We start from the raw sequence: 26,707 nt of genomic DNA on the forward strand, positions 1-26,707 counted from the left end.
AGGACTTACAGCTCTAAATGTCCCATCCAAAAATGCTTAAAGTATGACTATATTAGATAGAGAAGTTTATGGGGGTGGGGGGATGGGGAGTATCTTGTAAAGAATATCTCTACCACCATCATACTCCCCTTTTCAAATCTAGTTACAGAAAATGGTGATAAAACAAGGCACCTAGCCTTCAAAAATTCTGACAAACCACTACTCACCACCTTGTAATTGATGTTCTCCTATTACTGATGAAAACTGCTACATAGTGGTGTTATATTCTTTAAAGGGTCTGTTATCTCCATTTTCTCTCAGAATGCAGTGCTTTTCCAACAGATAATTGATAATATAGATTTAGATCATTTAAGATTATTAGATGCATTTTCAAAAGTGCACGTGACAGCTAGATCATCTTTTATTCAGCCATAGTCATACAATTCTTCTTTCTAATCCATAGCGAGTTCACCTTATTACTTCAGTGTTAGGATGGCTTTAGCATTCTAATAAGATGACTATTATAAGAGTGTTTGAACAACTTTCAACAAGGAAATTAATTTTTTGATATCTTGTGTACCTTGGAAGATTTGACTCAATTGCCAGTTTCTTCACACTTTCTATCATAACTGGTTCGTTCAATTGTTCTTTTTTTACCAAATTAATAGTATTAATATTCAGATAATACCCATGCCCATTTCCCTTTATTTCAGTATCAGGAGCTTTTACTATAACTGTCACAGTATTGAATTTGTACTGGACTGTGATGGGGGCTTATTTTTCAACTTTGGCATATCATAATAGATTTGACATTCATGCCAAGAGAGATGTCTTGTTCATTTACACCATTATGTCATTAGCTTTGGAATACATATCTATCCCAACAGCAATAAATACATTTTATAATTTCCATATGTGTAATGCACAGAGAAGAAAAAATTATTTGTTTATAACTGTGGTTTTAATATGGTCATTCATCTGTGGATAAACGCAATGCAGTAGTTAACACATTTCTGGGAGATTTCTTTCACTTGTGTTATTCTGATATCTTGTATGAACTGAGCAGAAATTATGGGAATGGGCTCTGGAAGTATTTGTGTTGATCAGCTTTGAAAGTTGAATATATATGTGTATAATTATTCTCACCCAATTGCTCAGGTTTGGAAGTCTGCAAAGGCAAATGTGTGAATCAGCTTAACCACAGCTATAATAATAATAATAATAATAATAATAATAATAATAATAATAATAATATCTTTATTTATACCCCGCCACCATCTCCCCAAAGGGGACTCGGGGCAGCTTACATTGTTACTGCATTACAATACAGTAACAAAAAAATATAAGGCAATATCATGTAAGTAAGTTGTTTTGATATTACAGTATTGTACTTATGAAAGTGGTTTGCCTGGGCTACAGAGATATAAATAAAATAACGTGAAAGGATTTAAAGTAAATAATTAGTCTAGATAGTATGTTTTAGGGCTTAAGTCAAATTGCATACAGAATTGTACTAAGATTTGCAATAAACTGGTACTTAAAACTCTCTGTCTCTACTTTTTTATCTAACAGTATGGCCTTCCCTGGGCAATGGCACAAGAGTTGTCGCAAAGTTTGGCGCAGAATTTAGGAATACAGTGGGAACCAGGATCGAGAAAACAAAGTACTTGGTCTTAAATTCCTTCTGTTCTTCTGTCTAAGTTCAGTTTATAAACTTTTTGCATAGTTTGTGTGTTGAAATAATCTGGAAAGAAATATAGACCAGATTTCTGAGTTGTGTGAGAATGAAAGTCTGCAAAGGATTTCCCCACAAACCTCAGAATGAAGGATTGTGATGTAGCTTGTGGAGGTTAATGGTTTGTGAAGAAAAGAGCAAACTTCAAATGGAGACATAGCATTTGAGCAAATTTTTATTGAGAACATTCAATATCAAGTCCATCATGTTTTAAAGGAGCTAAAGTCAGTGGCATCACTAGGGCTGATGTCACCTATTGCAGTAACTTACAGGGTCACCTTCATGGACCTCCTCTCATACCAGACTATATCACAATATTGCAGCTAAAATTCCAGATAATTTAACAAACTCAGTGACCAAAAACACCAGTGCATGCTTGGAGCACATGCAGATGAAACCATGAGCTTGAAAGCACCCATGTCTTACAAAGTATCTGCATCTTTCAATTAAATACATACTTGTACCCCCTTGAGCAACAATGACTTCAAGCAAACAATTATTAAAACTGTTAGTGTTTCACATTCATTTCACAAATTTTGGGCCCTTTGCCTTATATAAATCTGCTTGAGCTCAAAGACATTTACTCATTACATGAACAGTTTACTTTAGGTTTGGCCACAAAATTTTAGTGGGGTTAGGTCACTGGTTGGGCCATTCTTCTTCTATGGAATATTTTCTTCCAAGGAAAGTTAAAACTTTTACCCTGCCATAAGAGACTACTTATAGTTTGTTGTCTGTAAGAAAGAATAGTTTTTTAAGATCATGAATGTCGAAGGGAGTATTCTATACACTTTTAGTCTACAAATGTGCTTATCAAGAGACTTAAATCATATTCTAAAGTACTATGTTTGTTGCGTTTACTGTAGTTCATCAGTCTTATGTATATTTATTTATTTATCGTTAGCTATTGGCTTAAACATTATCAAGCAAAACCATTCCTTCTCTGTTATCTTTCTCACTTTAATATAAAGAATATATGTGTTGCTTATATTTTTATGCACAGTTCTCATTTGTTTTGTATTTTCATTTTGTTTCAGAGGGCTGTGACTGCACAGAGCCCTGGGGTGGATGCATCATGGAAGAAACAGGGTAGGCAGTGATAAACAGTGACTGAATGCAACAGAAAATTGCACTATATAATACGATTTTTGTTCCTGGGTTATATCTTTCATTCCCCAATTGGTTCAATCATAAAAACATGGAAGAAGTTTATTAAACTACAAAATTTAATTTTTGCGGGACATCTTGCAGCACATTGGGCTATAGTTTTTCAATGAATATCTCACAGAGTCTCAACCCATTCAACATCGTTTGTGACAGTCACTAATATGAAATTTCTGGAGTATAATGACTACTTTCAAAGTAAGTACCACACAATTAAACAGGAATAACACTTTCAAACCAGGAACAGATTTTTTTTCAAATTTTGTTCCGTAGTGTTATGAATCCTGCTTTGAGACCATTGTTGGACACACTACAGGAAGAAACATTTAATTCTTAAGATAGCATACCTTCTATATTATAGTATAATATAGAAGAATAAAACTGTTGAATTTTTTTCATGTCATTTTTTATTGAATTGACTTTTTTTGTTTTGTTTTTCAGTGTCTACCATCCCAGGAAATTTTCTAAGTGTAGCATTCTAGAATACAGAGACTTTCTATACCGAGGGGGAGGTTCCTGTCTTTTCAACAGGCCAACAAAGGTACTCTGCTTACAATGGAACTAATTCCTAATATCTTCTATAATTTTGGGTGCTGAATTAGGGTGGTGGCAGTAGAAGGATTTGTGTGTTCAAAGGGTCATGTATCAAAAATAGCTTTGGAAAGTTTCCTAAGTTTATTTATTTATTTAAAAATGTATGATTACTAATTATGCTTTAAGTATTTTAATAGAAACTTTAATATTACTTAATCTTCTTTTCAAACTATTTTCCCTAAAGACTTTATATTAGAGAATGAGACAGTGAACCAAAGAATGGTTCATTGTGAGATGTAAACAATGAACTAGATTTAAGGAATCAAAAATTAATGTCCAAAAATAGTTCGCTGTGTGATATTGTGTTTGTATGGGAAAGTGATATTCAAGAAACTCTTGGTCTTTTTCTGTATACTTTGTTGTTATCACTTGATGTGGGGGACTGATATTGTTTCTACTTAGGCTTATTTTTCACCTGACTCAGTTGTGTTGTTTGCTTTGTCTGAAATTGCAGCTGGTCTTTGGACAACAATATGTAAAATATCTTTATTTTTCAATATGGGAACGCCAATCATCTTGTTGCAAAAATTAATTTAGCATATGACATAATCTTCTAGTATAATCATTTTAAAATAGTGCTTTCTGTTTTTGTCTTTTAAAGTTATTTGACACTACCGAATGTGGAAATGGGTATGTGGAACCTGGAGAAGACTGTGACTGTGGTTTCCAAATGGTAATGTTTTAAATAAAGATATCTTTAATTGTTTCATCTGTAACTCGCCCTTTAAAAAAAAGCTTCAAGGTTACTTCATAAGTGACAGGATTCATGCTTTATAGCCAGGGTTGGGAACTTGTGTTGCTGGGTTGGGACTCCCATTTTCCTCATCTTTGCTGTCTTGTGCTGATGACAGTGATTGTCAAAGAACATCTGGATAAATAGTGTAACTTTTGTAGCTAAATAATAATGTCAGTAGAAACTGATTAAAGTGGAAATTAGTCTTCAGTGAGAAATTTTAAGAAAAATTATTCAGACAAAAACAGTAAATAAAAAAGAAACTTAGTATAGTGGCTCCCTACCACTATTTTTAGACCTTTCCTTATTTTAGCATAAGAGAGAACCAGCACAGGTAAGTGGTTTCGGTGCTGGAAACCAGGATTTGAATTATCACCCATAAAAACCCACTGGGTGACCTTGGGCTTACAGAAGGAAACAGTGACAAAGGTTTTGTAAACAAATCTTGCCCAAAGAACCATCCAGTTATGGGTTTCCCCATAAGTCACATTCAACTTGAAAGCAATTAAAGAGGATTCCTGTAGCCCATCAAAGTCCTGCATGTACCTTGACGTCCCAGGAATGTCATACACATTTTTACAGAAAAAAATAGGTTTAAAATTACTTTGCTTGTTTATTGTAAGATATTCCTCTTATAAAATTCCCTGACCAAGGTTGTTGTACAGTTTGGCAGCCATGCAGCACATATATTGCACATTTGTCCTATAAAAGAAAATTCTTAGTTGTATTTTTGTGTGATTGTTCCAGTTACTGAATTTCAATTTTAACATTTTTTAAAGGATTGCTATGCAAACTGCTGTAAGAAGTGCTCACTTTCCAATGGAGCTCATTGCAGTGATGGCCCATGTTGCAATGATACCTGCCTTGTGAGTTTTAAAGGTTTTTCATGCTTGCAAGAACTGTGGTCTAAATTGTACAATTACTGTTTCCTTCTAAAGTTTGAAGGTGAATAAGTTGTACTTTTTTAAAATACATAGGGTCTGTTCATATTATTGCAAAGATACGGGATATCTCACAACAGGAAGACATATGTATTTCTGGTAGAGACTTCCTGGAAAAAGTTTTCAATCCATACAGACAACAGACAGAAGAGGGAGGTTGAAGGAACAGACAGAAGAGGGAGGTTGCCAACAGACAGAAGAGGGAGGTTGAAGGAAATTAGGCAGGCAATTTGGCCAATAAATTTTAGATTTCATAATGCTATAGATCAGTGGTTCTCAATCTGTGGGTCCCCAGATGTTTTGGCTTTCAACTCACAACAATCCTTACAGCTGGTAAACCTGCTGGGATTTATGGGAGTTGTAAGCCAAAACACCTGGGGACCCACAGCTTGAGAACCACTGCTGTAGACAATTTGTCAATAAGGGATTTTGTTTATGTCTTTGCTCACTATTGGCTCAGGAGACGTGGATGGACATGCCCTCCTTTTAGAGGTGCAGCATTCTAAAAACCGTTTTGTTCTACCACAAAGGCTCTGCCTTCCCAGCTTGCAAAGAGGCATTAGTAGTACCTTTATACAATTAGACAATCAAACTTGTTTAAAACTGTATTTTTTTCACTGCAATTTGTTCTGGATTATGAAGAAGTCAGTTTCTAGGTAGTAATAAAATATTTCCGTTTATCCTGGAACTTGCCTGTGGATGTTCTATGAAAAGGGAAACATCATGTGGCTGTTTAGTAACCCCCATACCAAAAAATTTAGCAACAGATAAAGGAACCAACATGAACATTTCCTCTCACTGTTGTCCTCATAAGATGTTTAAATTAAAAGCAACATTTTGCATTGAATCAATTGTTGCACACATCAAAATCACATCTCTCCCACATTGCTTTCTAATAAAGTGTGAGTGATACACTTTTATACAAAATAATTTTTTTCACTTATGTTTTAAAACAAGACGCTTGAATATTTTGAGTTCATTTTTTAAAGACAGAAATCTCTTTAATTCCAGTTTATTCCTCGAGGTTCTGAGTGTCGTGAAGCAGTAAATGATTGTGATATTACAGAGATCTGTACTGGGGATTCTGGCCAGGTAATTAAACTCTTTTAATGTTTTCTAGTATTTTGTAAAACCATGAATACATTTTTGTTTCTCGTGACTAAATGAAGCACCTTTTAACTTGAGCCAAAACACAGCAAGAGATCTGGAGAATTAATTCTATATTATGCCTTCCTAAAAAAATACACATCTAATTTCTGAAAATGTTTGTACATTTGAGATACCACATTTGAATGATTTAAAAAGAGACCATTCAAAAGAAGCTTGTGGAAGGTACTTTCCTAACTCTTGCTTCTGCCTGTAGTGTCTTGAGGCTGCTAAAAAGTTTCCCTAATTTTATTTAGTGACTGTTTATATTTACTGATTTTATATTCTGCCTTTCTCCCAAGTTGAGATTCAAGCTAGTTGAGTTAGATCCTCATTCGAATACGGTCCTTATAATGGCAGACTGTTATCCCAAGTGATACCACTGGAAAACTTCTTCAGCTGTATCCATAATGAGAGCTGATTTTCAATGCTGTGTACCACTCCTTACACCCATACGCACACACACACACACACACTGTACTACTTATGGCATGACAACATTATGGCACAACATCATTATGGTACCCTCATTGCTGCCTATTTTTCTTGTTGCATGTTGTAATAGACCACACCCTGAACATTTTAAATATCTTTTTACTGTGGAAATCAAAAATGGTTATCATGCCAGTCAGGTTTAGAAACCACTTGTTCTAGCCATAAAATGGAATAAGATGCTCAAATTGGCTACTGAGTCATAGCTGAAAGGGGATGTCATTAATTGATTATTTTCAGCATGAAATACAAAACAAATTCCTAATTGCTGTACTGCACCAAAGCTCAGGGAGAACCATAGTGTTGTGTGCCATGGCTGAGATAAAAGTGGAGCCAAAACTCTTAGTGGTGTTTGGTGATTGAGGAGGAATGGTCAAAAAATCAGGCAGAAGCAACTTTAGTGATCTAGAGGGAAAAGGGCAAACATATATAATTAACATTAGTGAAAAATGGATATGACATTTTAGATAATACCTGGGAATATTTGTGCATACTTTTGATGACCATATGTTTGGATCTGTTGTTGAGATCTTATGAGATTTCCTAGAGCCAATTAGAAGCAGCATAAAAGCAGTCCCTTCTGTGAAAGAATGAAAGTGTTATCCAGTTCCTTCTGTGAAAGAGAGTGTGCTTGAAGAGTTAACTTGTGCTTTGATTGTCTTGAAGACAAGAGTTTCTTCTTGAGGCTTTTGTTCTTGTTTTTTTTAATAAACACAATAGTAACCTGTCCCAAACCTATTGTGGGGAGTCAGTCCATAAAAAATAATATTTTTGCCTAATTATATTCTTGGGCTCTTTCCTCAGACTACTTCATAGTTCAAAGGTTTGTTCTTACAGAAGTCTTTTTGTTTTTCAGTGCCCACCAAACCTTCATAAGCAAGATGGATTTGCTTGTGATTCAAATCAGGTATATAAATCTTTCACTACTTTTTACACAATATTTATCTTACTTTGTGATTTGTTGAACTGTTTGTTTTATCTCTTTGTTTTTTTGGTATTTGCCTCATTATGTTATGTGTTAGATTGCTTTACTTGTTAACACTGTTAGCCACTTGGAAGGGTGAGAGGAAGTGAATATATGTAAATATCAAATATCTAATTGCTTTGTCCTTTTCATTGTTTTCCTCATATTGTCCAAAGAATAATATTCACTGGACATTGCTGTGTGTATTGTCAATTACCAGCAGTTGTTAGTATCACCTTCTAACCTATATTCATTATCTGTCTGGAATTCTCTCCAGAACACTTGTTTCTTTCTCCCTTAAATTTCTCTTCATAACGTAATACCTGTTCATAAGACAAGCTCTTTTTATTTGACTGGCATGCTTACCAACAGTTTTTACAAGACTCAATATCAATCTAGGTGTGTGAAAGAACTTATTTTTTCAAAGTTTTTAGTGTGCTAATAAAGTAAAGCGGTACTTTAATGTTAGTGTATGGGTGTTTTTTAGGGAGAAAAACAAAATGTGCCAATTTGTTTGTATATATTGCTTTTATTTAGGGACGTTGCTACAATGGAGAGTGCAAGAGGAGAGATAGCCAATGCAAATACATCTGGGGACCTAGTACGTTCATTCAAATTTTTTTTATTAATGTGTTTCCTTCTTACTTTGCACCATTTAAAATTTAGTGTGGCTTTTAGTTAAAAATGTATCGCACTAGCATTAAATGGTAATGATAAGACAAATTATCTCCTGGTTTTAAAACAGCCTTAATTTGGCATATGGCCGTAGAAACATGATAGGTTGATCAAAGTGATAAATGAAGGTTTATGTATATCATGAAGCCAACAGGAAATTGAAAGTTGCCTGGGAAGGCTAAGAGCTTGCACACTGCTCCCACCCTAAATATCTCGGTGTCACCTTAGATTGAACACTAAAATTTGTACAAACACAAAGCACAATATAGCTGCACACAATAACATCCTTTGGAAACTTACTGAGAGTGCATGGGGTGCAGACCCAAAATTAATAAGAACATCAGCCCTTGCTTAGTCTTACTCAACTGCTGAGTATGCCTGCTCCATCTGGCATAAATCTGCCCATGCGAAGCAGGTGAATATAGCACTGAGTGAAACATGTAGAATAATCACAGTATGTCTTCAACCCTTACCTGCTGACTTTATAAGTCCCCCCCCCCCCTCAAATATGTAATGGTAAGTTGCTTCCCATTATGAGAGAAATAAGATTGAACACCGTGAAAGCCACCCATTGTATGGCTGTCAGCCTCTTCCCAAGAGATTTAAATCAAGAAGTTTCATGAGCTCCACCACTCCTAATGTTTCTTCAGCAACAGCAAGAATATCCCTGTGGGTAGAAAAATCAAGCAATTCCAACTGGACAGCAGATCAATAGACAACCTGGCAAAATGGCACTACCTAGAAGAATCCTCCACCTTGTGTGATTGTGGAGCACAACGAATAACTCAGCATCTCTATGCTTGTCCACTATGCCCTGCCTCATGCACAAAGGAAAAACTGTTTAAAGCTACAGTTGCTTTTGTCCATTTTTTGGTCAAAAAGTATTTAGCTGCTTGTGTTCCCTTTATTTTATCAGTTTTATGCTTATTTATTTATGCAATGCTTTTGACATGAGATAAATAAACAAATATCTTATTTCAGAATTGCTGATAACCCTGGCTGATATTTAAACTATAACTAGGGAAATATATTGAATTAGGAGGTACATTCTCCTTTATCCTTTTGAGAGCATTCCACTACAGTATCTTTGGTGTAGCCCCTCCCTCTGGGTGAACACTTAGAAAATGCCTATAGAAGACATATTTTGTCAAATATGGATAAAAGAAACCACAGATGCTGTTCTTGTAGGTATGAAGGCCTTACTGTATTTTTCCAAACTTGTAATGTTTAGTTATCTGCTATTTTTGGTATTTTCCATCCTTTTGTCAGTTAATAGAAATTACATTTACATTTTCTTCAACAGAGGCTTCAGGGTCTCATAAACACTGTTATGAAAAGCTTAACACAGAAGGCACAAGCAAGGGAAACTGTGGAAAGGATGGTGATAGATGGATTCCTTGCAACAAACAGTATGTTTAACATCTTAGAATTAATATACATGTTAAGTTTTGAAATTCACAGTGTATTTAGTGTCTCGATGAAATGACAAATCATACAAATATTTTGTAGAAAATCTATATGCAGCTAGGTTTTTATGTTAAGTCAGGAATTAAAAAAATTATGTTGCATGTTTTTTATGCATTTTCTGCATTTTTGCCTGTAAGTTCTGTATCACTGGTGTCCACATCATTCTACTAAAGAGTTGATGGTGAAAACAGTATATTTCTAAGTGACAGTATGTTTTTGTTTAGCAGATAAGTGGCATTTTGGGGTACAATCCACCTCCATAAAGCCATGCAACTAGCAAGCACCTGCTTTTTCTCAGAGTGAATAGTAGGCACGGATGAGCCAGTGGATGCTTTCTCCCAGTGCAAATAGGTTTCAATGGTCTGATTCAAATCAAGAGTCCAGCATAGGGGAAAAGGGGGAAAAGTTAATATCATCTACTGTCTTCTCTTCCATGTACACACATTGAATACCTCTTACAATCATATGATGGGAGATTTTTTCCATCTATTTCTTGGTTCTTTAGATAACATTGTAATCAGTTTCTATCCTTACAATTTAGTACAGCAGCCTCCACTTTATTTTAGATCGGAATGTGATAGATTGGGTAATAATCTTGATTTCCCTGAATATTTGCAGCTTTGAGTCTCATTTAGGGGAGATACAGTGGGGTATAAATAATAATAATAATAATAATAATAATAATAATAATAATAGGTATTGTTATTATTATTACTATTATTATTATTATTATTTGGGGACATTAACACATAATGCATTGGCTTTGCTGCAAAGTGTAATGCCCTGTTGCTCTCCTTTTAATTCTTTCCCTGAAATAATATGTGATGTGACACAGGCTGGAGTTGCAGAAATGTATGAACAGAAACTGCGGGAAGCATTTGTGTGAGAAACATTTTAACTTAAGCAACACATCTTTTCGGTCCCTTCCAGATTCTTTTCTCTTGAAATGTATTGGATGTTTACCTGTCTACTACTGAGCCCACATACTTGTTATTATTTCCAGTGCCAAATAATATTTTGCAGTATTGATTTTATAGGTCTTTACCTTTTTGCTCCCCTCTAGAATGAATATTTCAATCCTTAATCGATTTAGAAATTTGAACAAATTTACACTTTTTAGTATGTACTATCACTAATTCTCATGAGGCTCTGAATTCTTTTTTCAATCTTGGCTCATTCAGATCATTTGGAATTTTGCTATTAAAGTCAATCCAAGCTGTGTTTTATAATTTTCCAGAACATTTCTTTCATTTTTATTCCATACAATATTTTGCTAGTTAACCATTTGTTGTTCTTTTAACAGTGATGTATTTTGTGGATTATTGCTTTGTGCAAATCTTGATGGAACTCCACGAATTGGTCATCTTGAGGGAGAAATCACTCCAACTTCCTTTTTCCACCAAGGTGTGGTAGTGAATTGCAGGTAATGTCCTTGACGATGTGTGTAAATGCTTCTTTTAGCTCACTTCTGCATTTTGAAAGGCAATGTCTCAAAGACTAAGGCCACATTTTTGTTTCATAACACTATTTATTTATTTTTGTAGTATAAGAATGTATATGCCTTCATGCTGTGAGTTGACTTATGCATTTCATAGTGTTTTCTTAGGCAAGGAACACCTAGAGGTGGTTTTTCCAGTTCTTTCTCTAAAATAGAGCCCACAACTTTGACAGTTTCCCATGCAAGTGCTTTAGGGCAGTGCTTCTTAAATTATGGCCCCTGACCCCAAATAGCATCCCCTTAGCTCAATATTAGGGTCCTATTTTTTTCCCCCCTGGACTTGATTGAGTGGCTGTTTTAGACACTTACATGAATCTATTGTGCAGTGTCTATACAGAAGATGCTTCAGCTGTACTTCATAAAATCTGCCTGGTTAGCAAGCCTTCACATGCTGAATAATTATCAGAAAATGTTTAAATACCTATTTTATATACCTATATAACATTTTAAAAAATTCAGACCAAAGGGGCATTTGAGTGGAAAGGCATTTGAGTGGAAACTTCCGGTATGATGGCGGAGAGTTAACAGCTGACTTGCGGAGCGGTCCGGTGAGATCTTCTAATCGAGCTTAATCCCTCTCATCCAAACCTCCCCCAACCACCAGCCGCCACATTTAGCACCCAGGGGTTTGAAGGAACCACTTGGGGGTCTTTTTGGCGAGTTCCTTCCAAGGAAGAGGGAGAAAAGGGGAGGAGAGGGGAGGACAGGTAGAACGCCGAGGCCTTTCCATCTTGGGGCCTAGTAAGAGCGTTCCCTCCCAACCGCCGACTGTGGCGGCCGACTGTGGCCACCTAATTCGCTCGGCCGACTCAAGATCTACGGCCCGGGAGGGGTGCTGGCTCCTCAACCGCGGCCCGTCCCCTCACGTCACCCAGGGGAAGCAAGCCTGACCTGTACCAGCGCCTACATCAGTGGCGCGGACGCCATTGTCGCCTGAGGGCCTGCTGGGACGCCGCTCCAGCGCGCCGCCGGGGCCCGGCTTGGCGTTCCGCTGTTGGCGCGTCGCCGCCTGGCTGTCCTGCTGCCTCGCCGGTTCGGCTGTTCAGCAGCGGGGCCGCGATTTGCGGTGGGATTTGCTGGGGGGCCTGGCGCGCTGCCGCACCTTCGCCGATTCCAGCTGACGCCCTGCTGTCCGTGGCTCCGGCGCTCCGGCGTGTTGGCTCGTGGAGGGCTGGTTTTCCATCGCGCCGGCCTCCTGCCGGTCGGCCGGCTCCTCGCTTGATCCTCTGGCCTTGCTTCTTGGTCCCGGGCGGGGCCATCCCTTCTTGTTTCCCTCAGCGTTCTCTGGCGCAGGAAAGGCCAGCCCTCCATCGCGGCCCAGCCTCCAACGATCCGGAGTCCCATCGGGCCTGCTGGGGCCCACCGCGCCGCGCTCCTCCTTCTCGCCGATCAAGGAGAGGGAGAGAGGGAAGCAAGGGGACAAGGCCCAGAGGCTACCATCTGGCTGACCAAGCCCCATCGCTCTGCGCCCCCTTCCTGCTGACCCAGAGGAAGGAGAGAAGGAAGCAAGGCCCAGCGGCTCCTCCACTGTGGCGGATTGGTTGTGTTGTTATCATTGTGCTGTTCAGACTGATTGTGTCGACCGTTTTTGTGACGCTGCTATCTTGTGTTGAACGTGTGTCGAACCCGCCATAGTATATGACGCCTTTCATCGCATCCATTGTGTTCATCTCCGGAAGGACTGGTGCTGACCGGGACGTTCCCTATTTTATCATTACGTCTCTGGTCTGTCCCCTCATGACTCAGGGTTTTAATCACGACCTTCAGAGCTCTATATCAAAGAACTAGACTCCCATTCTTTCCACACTGCCCCTTGTGGTCAGGACAAATGGTGCAAATAACATCTATTATATAACTGACATTCGTAAATAGTGCTGCTGAGTCATCAATAACGGCATATATTGTCTCCACTACGGATTACCATCTGCTCTGCTAAGATCATCTTCACCCAAGACGGCCAAGAAGAACCGGAGACCTGGCCCTGGGTGCCGGCTTGTTGTTCCACGGGCCCAAGGACCTAGGTTCTTCGGGGCGAATTGTCTGTCTTGACTGAGTAGTTGTGAACCATTTATAGTAGACATTCCTTGCATATTGAGCACTTTAGAACTATCTCAGCCTATTTTGCCCAGGTCATCTTAATCTAAGCACTTTAGTCCTGCTAAACCTTATATCATTACTATAAGCACTTTAGATCTTGCTAGATCCCATACCTCGACTAAGTGGTCCAAAATCCTAGGTCAAGTGGCTCATAGCTATTGCACTTTATGTTCTGTCCATTGGGATCCTGCTAATTGTTTACATCAGAATACTACATCTAGGTCAATGATTACTTCACCTCTGCTGCTACTGATATCCCTCCAATTTCCAGCGCAAGTGCACTTTACAATAACTTTAGCACAAGTGCACTTTATAATATTAACACAAGTGCACTTTATAGCTTTTTCAGCGCAAGTGCAGATTGTAACAACTTTAGCACAATTGGACTACATAGCATCAACACAAGCGCACTTTATAGCTTCTGCTACACTGGAAGGAATACATAGCACCGAGAGGTGGGAATATTGGGACCCAGAGACAGATAAACAATACTATGAGCATTCGCCCACAACCGAGATTACAATTGCTGGAAATGGAGGGAACATCCCCGGGGGGGGGGGCTGCGGGTGGGAGGGCCGCCATTGAGGTGGTGACCGGGAGAGGGAGATACGGGAAAAGGAGTATAAAACATTCGTTTCGGCCCAAAATTCTTAATAACAAATTGGCAACTTCCAAAGATCCTAGAAATCAAAGACAAAAGCAAATTCGATCCAAAATTCTTAATAGGACATTGACAATTCCAAAAATTAATGCTACTATTCGGCCTGAAATTAATAACGATAATTTGATAACTCCAAAACTCACTCCTGACAATATACAACTGAGGTGCCAGGATGGTGGCCCCTCCAGGCTAAAGGTGGTGCTGTTCAATGCCAGGTCGGTAAATGGAAAAACATCTATCATTCAAGATCTAATCCAAGAGGAACGAGCCGACCTGGCTTGTATAACGGAGACCTGGTTGGACGAGGGGGGAGGGGTCAATCTCTCCCAACTCTGTCCACCAGGTTATTCCGTTCAGCACCAACCAAGGCTTGGTGGGCGGGGAGGCGGAGTCGCAGTGGTCTATAAGAACTTTATTCCACTGATCAGGTGTCCCATCCCACAATCATCTTCCTTTGAATGTGCCGGCTTCAGGATAGGTGACCGGGACAGGATAGGGATTCTGTTAGTGTACCGACCACCCCGCTGCACTACAGTCTCCCTACCTGAGCTAGCGGGAGTGGTCTCGGACATGGCGCTGAGCTTTCAACGGCTTTTGGTCTTGGGAGATTTCAACGTCCATGCCGAGGCCCCTCCTTCTGGTGCGGCTCAGGACTTCATGGCCGCCATGGCAACCATGGGCCTGTCCCAACTAATATCGGGTCCCACCCATAATGCCGGGCACACTTTAGATTTGGTCTTTGTTCAGGGATGGGATGGGGGTGACGGGATGGAGGAGCCGACCATCGCTCTGTTGCCATGGACCGATCACCACCTGATCAGTTTTAGACTAACTGGGCCTCCTAACCTCCGCAGGGGTGGTGGACCCATTAGAATGGTCCGCCCCAGGAGACTTATGGATCCAAATGGATTCCTGACAGCTCTTGGGGATCTTCCCACCTCCTTGGCTAGTGATACTGTCGATGCTCTGGTCTCTCGTTGGAATAATGAGCTGACTAGGGCAATTGACACTATCGCTCCGGAACGCCCCCTCTCGAGTAACCGAGCTAAACCAGCCTCTTGGTTCACTGAGGAGCTGGCAGCAATGAAGCGAAAGAAGAGGAGGTTAGAGTGCGTGTGGCGCCAGAACCCCACCAATCAAGCCCAAACACACCTGAATGCCTTTTTAAGGTCCTACGGTGTGGCAATAACGGCAGCTCAGAAAATATTCATCACAGCCAATATTGCATCAGCGAAGAATCGTCCGGCGGAGCTTTTCCGAGTTGTCAGGGGCCTGTTAAATCCGCCAAAAAGCGAGGCCTCGGACAACTCGGTGGCTCGCTGTGAAGCATTTGCTCGATCCTTCGCGGATAAAATTGAGCGGATTCGGTCAGGTTTTGACGTCATGTTAACGGCAGTCTCTGGGGATGTAACGAGAGCATCTGCTTGTCCAGTTTTATTGGATTCTTTTCAATTGGTTCAGCTTGAGGATGTGGACAGGATCCTTGGAGAGGTGCGACCCACCACATGCATCCTAGACCCCTGCCCATCCTGGCTGGTCAAGGAAGCCAGAGGGGGTTTGGCGGAGTGGGTGAAGGTGATGGTTAATGCCTCCTTACAGGAAGGAAAATTTCCAGCGAGTCTAAAACAGGCTGTGATAAAACCGCTGTTGAAGAAACCATCACTGGATCCCACTCAATTTGACAACTTTCGGCCAGTTTCCAATCTCCCCTACTTGGGCAAAGTCATGGAACGTGTGGTGGCAACACAACTCCAGGGGTTTCTGGTAGACACTGATTATCTGGATCCGGCACAGTCTGGCTTTAGGCCGGGACATGGAACTGAGACAGCCTTGGTCGCCTTGGTAGATGATCTGCGCAGGGAACTGGACAGGGGGAGTGTGTCCCTGTTAGTTCTGCTGGACCTCTCAGCGGCTTTCGATACCGTCGATCACGGTATCCTTCTGGGTCGCCTCAGGGATATGGGGCTCGGGGGCACTGCCTTGCAGTGGCTCCGATCCTTCCTCGAGGGACGGACCCAGAAGGTGTTACTGGGTGACACCTGTTCGGCCCCACAACCGTTGTTGTGTGGAGTCCCACAGGGTTCTATTCTGTCCCCGATGTTATTTAACATCTACATGAAACCACTGGGAGAGATCATTCGGAGTTTCGGAATGAGATGTTATCTCTATGCAGATGATGTCCAAATCTGTCACTCCTTTCCACCTGTCACCAAGGAGGCTGTCCAGACCTTGAACCGGTGTTTAGCTGCTGTATCGGACTGGATGAGAGCTAACAAATTGAAATTGAATCCAGACAAGACAGAGGTCCTACTGGTCAGTCGTAAGGCCAAACAGGGTATAGGGTTACAGCCTGTGTTAGACGGGGTTACACTCCCCCTGAAGACGCAGGTTCGCAGCTTGGGAGTGATCCTGGACTCATTGCTGAGCCTGGAACCCCAGGTCTCAGCGGTGGCCGGGAGAGCTTTCGCACAATTAAAACTTGTGCGCCAGCTGCGCCCGTACCTTGAGAAGCCAGATCTGGCCACGGTGGTCCACGCTCTTGTCACATCCCGGTTGGATTACTGCAATGCACTCTACGTGGGGTTGCCTTTGAAGACTGCTCGGAAACTACAACTAGTCCAGCGAGAAGCAGCCAGATTGCTCACCGGGGCAATGTACAGGGAGCATACCACCCCCCTGTTGCGCCAGCTCCACTGGCTGCCGATCCAATTCCGAGCACAATTCAAAGTGCTGGTTTTGACCTACAAAACCCTATACGGTTCCGGCCCAGTGTATTTGTCCGAACGGATCTCTCTCTACGTCCCACCTCGAAGCTTAAGATCTTCTGGGGAGGCCCTGCTCTCGACCCCGCCACTGTCACAAGTGAGGCTGGCGGGGACGAGGAGCAGGGCCTTCTCAGTGGTGGCCCCTCACCTGTGGAACTCACTCCCCGGGGAGATCAGATCGGCATCTTCCCTCTTGGTGTTTAGGAAAAGACTCAAGACCTGGATCTGGGATCAAGCCTTTGGTAATTCTGAAAGCTGACTGAATGAACTGATGATAGACAAGGACTAATGGAATGGATGGATTTATGGACTCTGAACCTGAGCATGAGATTGTTTATGATTTTATTATGTATTGATGTTTTTAATTAATTGTTGTAATTGTTTTTATCTGTATTGCTGTGAATTGTCTTGGGCATCTAATTGTGCCCCCACTGTAAGCCGCCCTGAGTCCCCCCCGGGGTGAGAAGGGCGGGGTATAAGTAAATGAAATAAATAATAAATAAAATTAAGAAGCCCAGCTTTAGGGTATTTATGCCTTCTGTAGTAAATTGGCTCTTCACATTTACAGGTGTGGGATTTTCAGATTTGAAGCTGCCATGTATACATTCTCACTGCAGCATTGGACTTTGGGAGGGAGGAACACCAGCAATTGCCCTATCTGGCGCCAGTTATTTCCCAAGGCAGGGGTGCTTTGAATGCGATTTTCCTGCTTCTTGGTAGGGGATTGGACTGGATGGCCCACAACATCTCTTCCAACTCTATGATTCTATTATTCTAAGGCTGCTGTTTCCCCCTCAGGCTTTGAGGGAAATGAAGCAACAGTGATCTCCTTTGCCAACCATTTCCAGACCTTCATCGCAGCAAAGGTCTCCAGAACTAGTAGCCTCGCTGTTGCATTGGTAGTTAGAATTGGTCAGCAAAGAGGCCTGCTGTTGCCCTGCTCTTCCAATAGTTTTGGAAAGACTTCCTTATGGAGTCGGTGGGTATCTCTATAGGCAGGGAAAGACTTCCTAGTGGAGCCAGTGGGTCGGTTGGGCTAGTTGTTCCTCTGGCTCTACCTCTACCCACTCTCAAAGCTGTGTGATGAAGCAGAGCAGCATTGGGCCCTTTGACAACCAACTCTGGCATCTAGCCAGTGTCTGGGCTTCCAGAGTTGGTTGACTAAGGGGCTTGCTGCTACTGCTGTCGCCTCTTCCCCCCCAACCACACACTTCTGGAGAAGTAGAAAAACAGTGAGCCCCCCTCCCCGACAAGTCGGCAAAGAAGCCTTGACCCACCTCTTTAGATATTAATGGCTTAAAAAAAAACATTTGTAGGGTTCCTGCGCTTCTGAAAGTGGAGGGCTAACTGTATACACTAAATATTGTTTAAGTGGTGGAATCTATTTTGTCTTCTAGATACAGCTAGTTAATGCCAATGTTCTTCATATAAATATAGTTTCCATGCTTTAGTTCTTCTTTTCCATTGAGGCAATCTTTAACTTCATCGTTAAATTCAACATGGAAGATTAAAAAAAACAACAACCGTAGTAACGTTTTCCTGGTATCTGTTAAAGAAACTCCAACAATTATTCAAAACAGCAAGTGATCTCTTTACCATTTTAATGCTTGTTTTGAAAACACAGCTAGTTTAAAATTATGTGTCCATTTCTTTATTTTTACTAATTTTTATAAATGCTTCTTGTAGCTGTGCGCATGTACTTTTGGATGATGAGACAGACTTAGGCTATGTGGAAGATGGAGCTCCATGTGGTCCTAACATGATGTGCATGGACAGAAGGTGCCTTTCCATTCAGTCTCTAAACATAAGTAGCTGCCCTGTGGGTACTAATGGAAAAATTTGCTCAGGACATGGGGTAAGTCACAGTTAAGGCATACCAATATTTAAATAAATGAAAACATTTTTTTTTTGTGTTGATCAACACAGATCTCTATAGCAGATTTTTATTTATTTATGTATTTATTTATTTACTGTATTTGTATACTGCCTCTCTCAGCCCTGAGGTGACTCGAGGCAGTTTAAAAGAGACAGAAAATGAGCTGGATTTTTCTTCTTCTCAGGCCAGATCTACACTGCCATATAAAATCCAGATTATCTGCTTTGAACTGGATTATATGAGTCTACACTGCCATATAATCCAGTTCAAGGCAGATAATCTAGATTTTATTTGGAAGTGTAGATGGGGCCTCGGTGCTTAGTTCTGCTTATCTTCAATCATATTTTAGCAGACTTTACAAATAATACCTAGATATCTGGATCATACATTCGAGTGTGTTGTTCTTTAAATAACATTGTTTATCCTATTTAGGGTATGTCCAAACTGATTAAAAGTCACAGATTTTGTTCCTGTTCTTTCTAATTTTCTATTTAAATAAAATGAAACAACCAAGGAAGATATTATAAAAATAATCGGATCCTACCAGCATCTGACAGAGCTATGGAGAACATAATGTGTATGCATTTTAGAAATAAAATAGGAAAGAGATGGAACAAAATCTGGAGTTTTTTGGGGTTTCCCCCCCATCCACCTGGATACGCAAGAGAACAGGAATAAAATTTGAGACTTCCTGGGTTATTCTTCATCAGTCTGAATGTGCCTTAGCAATTTTTATATGTAATCCATGTGCATTAGTATTATATTATATTTTATATTATATTATAATTATATTATAATTAGTATATTATTATATGCCAACCAATGTTAATATATTTCTAGGTATGCAGTAATGAAGCCACATGCATGTGTGACAACACTTGGGCTGGGACAGATTGTAGCATGTTTGACCCAAGAAAAAAAGAAGAAGCAGAGAAACCTAGTGGACCAAAGGGTTTGTATGATTTCAGTTTCCTCTTTCCCCCATATAATTACATTGTTGCAGAGGAAAAGTTGGAAACGGTTTCTGACAACAATGCAATTATGGGTATTCTATTTCTGGGTTGATTGTTTATGTTTTATCAATGATCCAAGTGGAGAGGAAAGTTGATTATTCATTGCTAGGATTCAATGCACCCATACAGTGCTGACTCTGTTCCAAAAGCAGAAATCGTCATAACTTTCTGAATTTTTGTCTCTAAAATTATTAGAAAATACAGTTTATTACATTTGGCATCTACTAAGCAGTGTTATCTCTCTGTTTGGCAAATGAATTAACATTTTGATTAAGATTTTTCTATTTCTGAGTCCCATTTTGAACACAATAGTCTCAAAAAAGAAAAGCTGACAACTTTTATTAAATTAAAAACTTAATTAAAGCTAACTTCATAATGTGAGAGACCAGTACTGTGCATATATCTTTAGAAGTAAGATGTTATTGAGTTTGACAGGACTTATTCCTATATAGTGCTGTGTAAGATTTTGCAATATGAGAAATTTTGAAATATGAGAAATTTGAAGCACCTTTCTCTCATTAATTCAATAACTTCCTGGAATGTTTCTGATTCTTCCCCTAGCATAATTCTACAGAATTTGTGAAGAGTTTTTAAGAAATATTAATGCATACTTTTTCTTATTTGCCCAATAGAGTTTTGTTTTATTGTTGCATGTTCGATAAGCTTAAATATATATTGTGTGTGTGTTTAGAAAACTCTTTAATTCCACAATTGTGAAAACTGTAGTAGTTTACTTTTATAGAGCCTATGTGGATGGTTCTCAAATTTTCTAATATCAACACACACTTTTTATACATATACTTTTAATTTCTAGAATTTTTGGAGTCCGAATTCTTTTGTCATAAAAGAGAAAATATCAATTTTCAGAACACGGTTTATTTTAATAAAGTAGGGTTATGTGTATGACTCTGTGTGTGTGTGTGTGTGAGAGAGAGAGAGAGAGAATGAATCATAATTAGGAGTATAATACAGTTTAATCAAGCATGCTAAATATACTGTATACATGAAATCCTAGATCTTTCTATTACTTTTAATGAAGAACTATAATATTGGGATAATGCAATAATTCAGTACATTAAAGAAGTTAGCATTAAATCATAATGCCAAAGTTTCTAGAATAAAAATAAAATTGCTGGTAAGTACCTCTAGTTGTAGTTGAAAATAATCTTCTCCTAAAGGATGAAAGAATTAATAATCCTTAGTACAACTTGAACTATACATTTCTACTCTGATGTATTTTCAGAGGCCTTTCAGTCCCATATCATCCCACATTAAGAATGGACACTGTCTTACTGTCTGTTCTTACCCTCTTCCTAAACAGAGTGTCCAACAAGAGTATAAGGATAGTATCTCTAACTGGCTTTGTGCTGTTGCACGCTGGGCCTGAAAAAATGTCTGTTTACAGGATGTGCCTTCTGTATGCCCAACGGGACGCTGGGGTGCCTCAGCTGAAGGGCCCTTTAGATTTCCCAACACAAAGTTCTATTGAGGCTCAAAATAGATTCAACAATTTGGGCTTAAATCTTCAAACACACGAATTAAACACTTTATAACCTTGGAAAACCGGTAGCTTCCTTAATCTGTTATCAAGGGGCAACTGGTGGTAAACTGTTCCCTTCTTCCTTGGGGAAATCTTCTGACCCCTCCCTGGGCATTCTTTCTTTACCTACTCTCGGCTCCAAGCTGCTTTATGGATAGCTCGAGTGGTCCCTTACCAGGCAAGGTTCTTGTAGATCTGCCAAGCTGAAAGGTGTCCTTTAGTTTCTCCACGAAGGCTGTAGGAACTATTCCTTTATTCCCCAGCAGAGCTGTGGATCTATTTCTTTACTCCCCCAGCATAGCTATGGAACTATCCTTTTTCTCCCACAGCAGAGCTGTGAGAAATGAAGCTTTTGTGCAGGTGGGAAAGAAAATCCCACACGTCCTGCTTTTAGGCTTCAAACAGTGAGACTGAACAAAGGTCCTCCTTTCCCTCCAAAACCCTGGGAAAAGGGGCAGGTCTAAAGACTCTGACGATGATTGGCAAGTTGTTGGCCCTATGACTGCAACCTGAGGGAAGCTACCTTGCTTAAATAGATTCATGCAAACTAGTAGTGCAAGAAAAGGTTAAAATTACCTGGCACTGCTGTGCCAGCACAGGCTTCTTCTTCTTTTTTTTTTTTTGAAGCATCAGATGGATGAAATAAATTGTGTCCTCTTCCTCTGCAGCTGGTACGGCCCCTCAAGGATTAGAGGACCTATGCAGCAAATTAGATGGGATGCACAAAAAGCTAGTTTTTTTACATGTCAGGAACGACTTGAGGAACTGCAGGTCACTTCTTGGGTGAGAGAATTGGCTATCTGCAAGGACGTTGCCCAGGAGATGCCTGGATGTTTTACCATTTGGGAGGCTTCTCTCATGTCCCCGCAGGATAAGCTGAAGCTGACAGATGGGAGCTCACTCCACTCCCCAGATTTGAACCACTGACCTTTCAGTCAACAGTCCTGCTGGCACAAGGGCTTGCGCCACTGGGGGCTCCTCACAAAAAGCTGTAAGAAAGAGGAAGGAAAATAACTTTGTTTCTTGACAGAAATATGCTCATGGAGCATTGAACATAACAGGGATATGAGATTCCCAATTAATTCCACTGTCTAGTGGGGCAAGTAGTTGCCATCTGTCCCAAATTCATTCTTCTTGAGGGCAGAGTAGGTCAAGACCAGAGTTTCAATGAACCTATTAGGGGAAATCTTAATTTTCCCATTTTAAACTCTATTAGAAAAAAAGTACATACTTTGGGAGAAATTTCTAATAGTCCTCTGGGAAGCATGTATTTGACGTTGGAAAACAAGATGCATTTTGAAGCTTTTGGATTTGGACACCCTTGAAGGAGGAAACACATATACGGAGTAGGAGATAACAGGAAAAATTAGAATAAGTGTAAAAAAATCAATGGATGAAGATTTTGGTCCATAAAATAAACTGTGTTATAGAAAAGGCCAGTGGCTAAAGCTTTGCTTCTTGGGCTGGATCTTCACTTCTGTATATCCCAGGATCTGATCCCAGATTATCTGCTTTGAACCAGATTATATGAGTCTCCACTGCTATATAATCTGGGATAAGCAAATAATCTGGGATCAGATCCTGGGATATAGGGCAGTGTAGAAAGGGCCTTAGTTTCTCAAGTTTAAAAGGTAACTCTTTTCCTTTAGCAGTGAGTACAACTTTTACAAAATTAGGAACCAACTCCTTCCTGCTTATTTTATTCTTTAACATGCTTGTATTTGAGCAAGCAAATAAGAGATGCAAATCCATCTTTTGAACCTGAAGGTGACCTGTTGCCACAGGATCAAAATGTCTTTGATCTAAAAAGATAATCAAAATTAAACTTATCTAGCAGTTTATTATAATGATTTTCATTTTTTAAAAACGGTGTACTTACGCATGTTTAGTTTTGTCTTACTAAAAAGCATGCAGAATAGAATAGGACAACTTTGAGGAGACAATTCACACACACCTTTTTTTACCAAGAGAAAATGTCAGCCCAGAAGGGTTGAATGTTGCATAACAGCTTTAACAGGCCTGACACCATCTCACAGTTACATATTGCTCAACCCCTAGTAGGAGAAAGCTGTTGCCTGATAATGCACAAGAGAATTCCTAGTGCTGATAGTGTGTATACAAGCTATACTGAATAATCTCATGCAAACAGAAACACACTTTAGAGTTTTCTCCCTGCATTAGTATTTTGTTGATAAACCAGAAAGTGTCTTTCCTAATGTACAAAGGCCTTCTATTTGTGGATGGACACCTTTGTAACCCCATATGAAAAATATTGCAGTAGCAAAGTAGCAGGGGAATAAAAGTGCACTCCCTGTGGCTGCTCTTTCTTTGGAATTTATGAGAACAGAGGAGTGTAATTTTCAATCTTTCTATCTATTCTGGCATGAAATTGACCTAGATTTCAAATCTCCCCCACTGTGTGTAAGAACATCATAGGGATTTCATCCTGAAGGTGCAACACTTACATGAAATTCAGTTAACAATTGTAAGGGAAATAATTTCCAATTTTTTGGGGGGGAAAGGTGTTAGGGTGGGTAATGCATATTTGTAACTTGCATATTAGCATACTATTCAGTCACAGTCTTCAGATTAAACTTTGGTTGAGTTATCAAAATTTCTTAAATCTTTTTGCTCCAGTCTTCCTGAATGGAGGAGCACAGCATAGAAGATTCAAAGCTGCCAGTTCTGTTTATTGGGATATGAGCTTTAATTGCATAGAGTTCATTTTATTACCTTCATGAACTGCAATGGAACTTTGTCTTTGGCCAGTGACCATGCTATACTGGGGTTTTAGGACGTTACAGTCTAAAGAAATCGTTTTTGAAAGTTGCAGTTGGTTGCCAGTCACTCAAACCAAGTTATGAAGGCCCTTTCTACACTGCCATTTAATCCAGATTATCAAAGCAGATAATCCACAGTGTCTGCTTTGAACTGGATTATACGAGTTTACACTACCATATAATCCAGTTCAAAGCAGATAATCTGAATTTTATATGGCAGTGTAAAAAGTACTCAATTGCATGACTAGAATGTAAGTCATAAGTCCTTTATACTATGAACTCAGTTTACTGGTGGGAAGTACTTCAGAAATGTCTACTCCCTTTCATCAGAGGTAGTAGATACTCCACAAATTGTTGGAAGTTTCAATGAAACATAGTATTTTTGTATTGCTTTAAAAAGGCATTGCAATGTTGTTTGGAATGATTTCAGTAATTCTGCCGCCATCATACTTTTGAAAAGTAAGTATTGGTTGCATTTTAGGTTGCATTTTAAGACATATATAAATATGTTTATAATGTGTTTCTTGTGTGCTTGGCTTAATGGTCAGTGTGTTTTATATTGCAGATGATACAAAAGAGCTTTATTTACAATTACTCTAAACTGTGTGTGTTTTAAAATGGATGAGCTATAGAAGATAAGAAATGGGTCCTGTGTATAAAATCCTACATACATAATCCATCCTTTTGTGTGGATCTCTGTTCTCATAAGAAGGTATTGGCTTAGACCAGGGTTGTCAAAATCATTTTTATAGAGGGTCACAATTTGGCTTCAAAATCCTTGAACAGAGAATCCATGGATACAGATGGCCAAGCATAAATTTTTAACATAGTGGTTGGTTCTCTTTTGTTTTTATCTTGTTTGGGTCTCCAGATGTTATTGTTCGACAACTTCCATCACTTTTGACTATCTAACATGTAGCCTAGGGATTATGGGAATTACAACCCAACAGCACTTGTGACTCCGAGGTTAGGGGAAGGTTAAAGAACATTTTGAAATCAACATCAAATCCGCAAGCCTTGTATCTAAATCAAACCCCACTATCCTGTCTAAACAGAACCAACTGCAGCCTTCCAGATGTTACTGTATCACAACTCCTATCAGCTCTATTGATGAAGAATACAGGAGCTGTAGTCCCACATCTAGAGGGGGGGGGGCACATAAAATGACATGGAGGGTCAGATTTGGCCCACAGGCTTTGGGTTTGACCATGATGGAGTTTTCTTTCCTTCCTCTCCCAGGCTGTTGGCTGGCTAGTGGCAAAAAGGACATGCATACACACACTGCCCATGGATTAAACTACAGTACATTTCTCCTCTCAGAGGCCTCTTAACGTTCTTTATCAGTGCTAATAGTAAAAGTACCATACATGCAATACCTTGAGAAAGTTCTACTGTATTGTTCAAAATTGATGTGTGGGCATATAGGCAAAAGATAGCCAGAAAACAAGACAAACATGCAAGTCCAGTGAGTCTTGTGCCTGTCTTTTTTCCTGTCTGCAATTGTACACATACAAGTATGGGTTATGCCATTAAAATGTTTATATTGATGATTTCAAACATAATGAAATACAGACAACTGTGGTTTCTGCTAAATTGATATTTCAAAAACTGCTGAACTGAGTTACTCGTAAAATGAGATGAAAAGCATTTTGAGGTGCCGTTTTGTTCATCTTTTCAGACATTTTCTATGTACCTGATGGCTTTCTTTTTTAAAAAGTCTTCCCTTTTCCCTCTATACAGTGAGCATGGCCACTAACAGGCTTATAGGTGCAGTGGCAGGGACCATTCTGGCTCTGGGGGTGATTTTTGGAGGCACAGGGTGGGGAATAGAGTAAGCATCCTTCTTAGTTTCAGAGTTTCATGTCTGGTGCCTAGTGTGTGAGGTAACTGTACGCATCGAAGCCCTCTGTGTACTATCCCATTAGCTTTGTGTTCCGTGGTGACTGTATTTGTCATGTGATTTGAATGTCTGTGTTATGTGGTATGCTCATGCCATGTTTAACCCTCTCATGTCTGGGATAATGTGGGGCATAAAATATTTGTGAATTTTGAATCATTATTATTAATACGATTCAGTGTTTATATGTTTTCATGCTCTAAATTATCAAACTGCTCGTTTCCTTCCTCAAAATTCTAAAAATAGTTTTTTTAAAGTATCATGATTGCAAAATATAGTATAACAAACAACTTGACATAATTGGATATAATTGGATTTTTTTACAGTGTAATAGAAACATCAAGCACCCACTTCAAATAATATACATGTGAACTTCAAGGGAATTTTAGCATTTGTATAATCAGCTTTTCATAACTCTCAATTCTTGTTTTTCTCTTTGTTGTTCTAGACCACTAGAATTGTGTCTTGTTATGTCCTGAGCCAGCAGGGGAAAATTCCATATGGGAACTATCTCTGGCACATGTAGCTAATGTGCATCCAAATAGGATCTGGGCATATATTTCATCTACTTTACAGAGATTATCTAAGGCCGTTAGCCTGGCTAAAACCATATTTTAATGCTCAGAAGGGATCAAATTGGTCATCTGTTATTATATGTAGCTAAAGCTGGATCAGGGCTTTTAGCTGTAA

The 26,707-nt window shown here is 39.6% G+C and overlaps 1 protein-coding gene across 5 annotated transcripts in view; it reads left to right on the forward strand.

The window, feature by feature from the left end:
* Window positions 1-26,707, forward strand: part of ADAM23 (ADAM metallopeptidase domain 23) — an 83,982-nt gene that overhangs the window by 43,108 nt on the left and 14,167 nt on the right. For 3 of the 5 annotated variants that reach the window (XM_060782766.2, XM_060782777.2, XM_060782792.2), the window contains exons 13-24: window positions 1,552-1,642; window positions 2,752-2,803; window positions 3,320-3,419; window positions 4,074-4,145; window positions 4,985-5,071; window positions 6,158-6,238; window positions 7,641-7,691; window positions 8,286-8,349; window positions 9,727-9,832; window positions 11,194-11,313; window positions 18,598-18,766; window positions 19,628-19,739. In XM_060782766.2, coding sequence (XP_060638749.2) covers window positions 1,552-1,642; window positions 2,752-2,803; window positions 3,320-3,419; window positions 4,074-4,145; window positions 4,985-5,071; window positions 6,158-6,238; window positions 7,641-7,691; window positions 8,286-8,349; window positions 9,727-9,832; window positions 11,194-11,313; window positions 18,598-18,766; window positions 19,628-19,739 — 1,105 coding nt within the window. Of the gene's footprint in view, window positions 1-1,551; window positions 1,643-2,751; window positions 2,804-3,319; window positions 3,420-4,073; window positions 4,146-4,984; window positions 5,072-6,157; window positions 6,239-7,640; window positions 7,692-8,285; window positions 8,350-9,726; window positions 9,833-11,193; window positions 11,314-18,597; window positions 18,767-19,627; window positions 19,740-24,520; window positions 24,832-25,860; window positions 25,952-26,707 lie in introns of those variants that run through there. The other 2 variants (XM_060782785.2, XM_060782800.2) reach the window with 2 other exon arrangements.

This window comes from Anolis sagrei, chromosome 1, assembly GCF_037176765.1.
Source record: "Anolis sagrei isolate rAnoSag1 chromosome 1, rAnoSag1.mat, whole genome shotgun sequence".
Lineage (NCBI taxonomy): Eukaryota > Metazoa > Chordata > Lepidosauria > Squamata > Dactyloidae > Anolis > Anolis sagrei.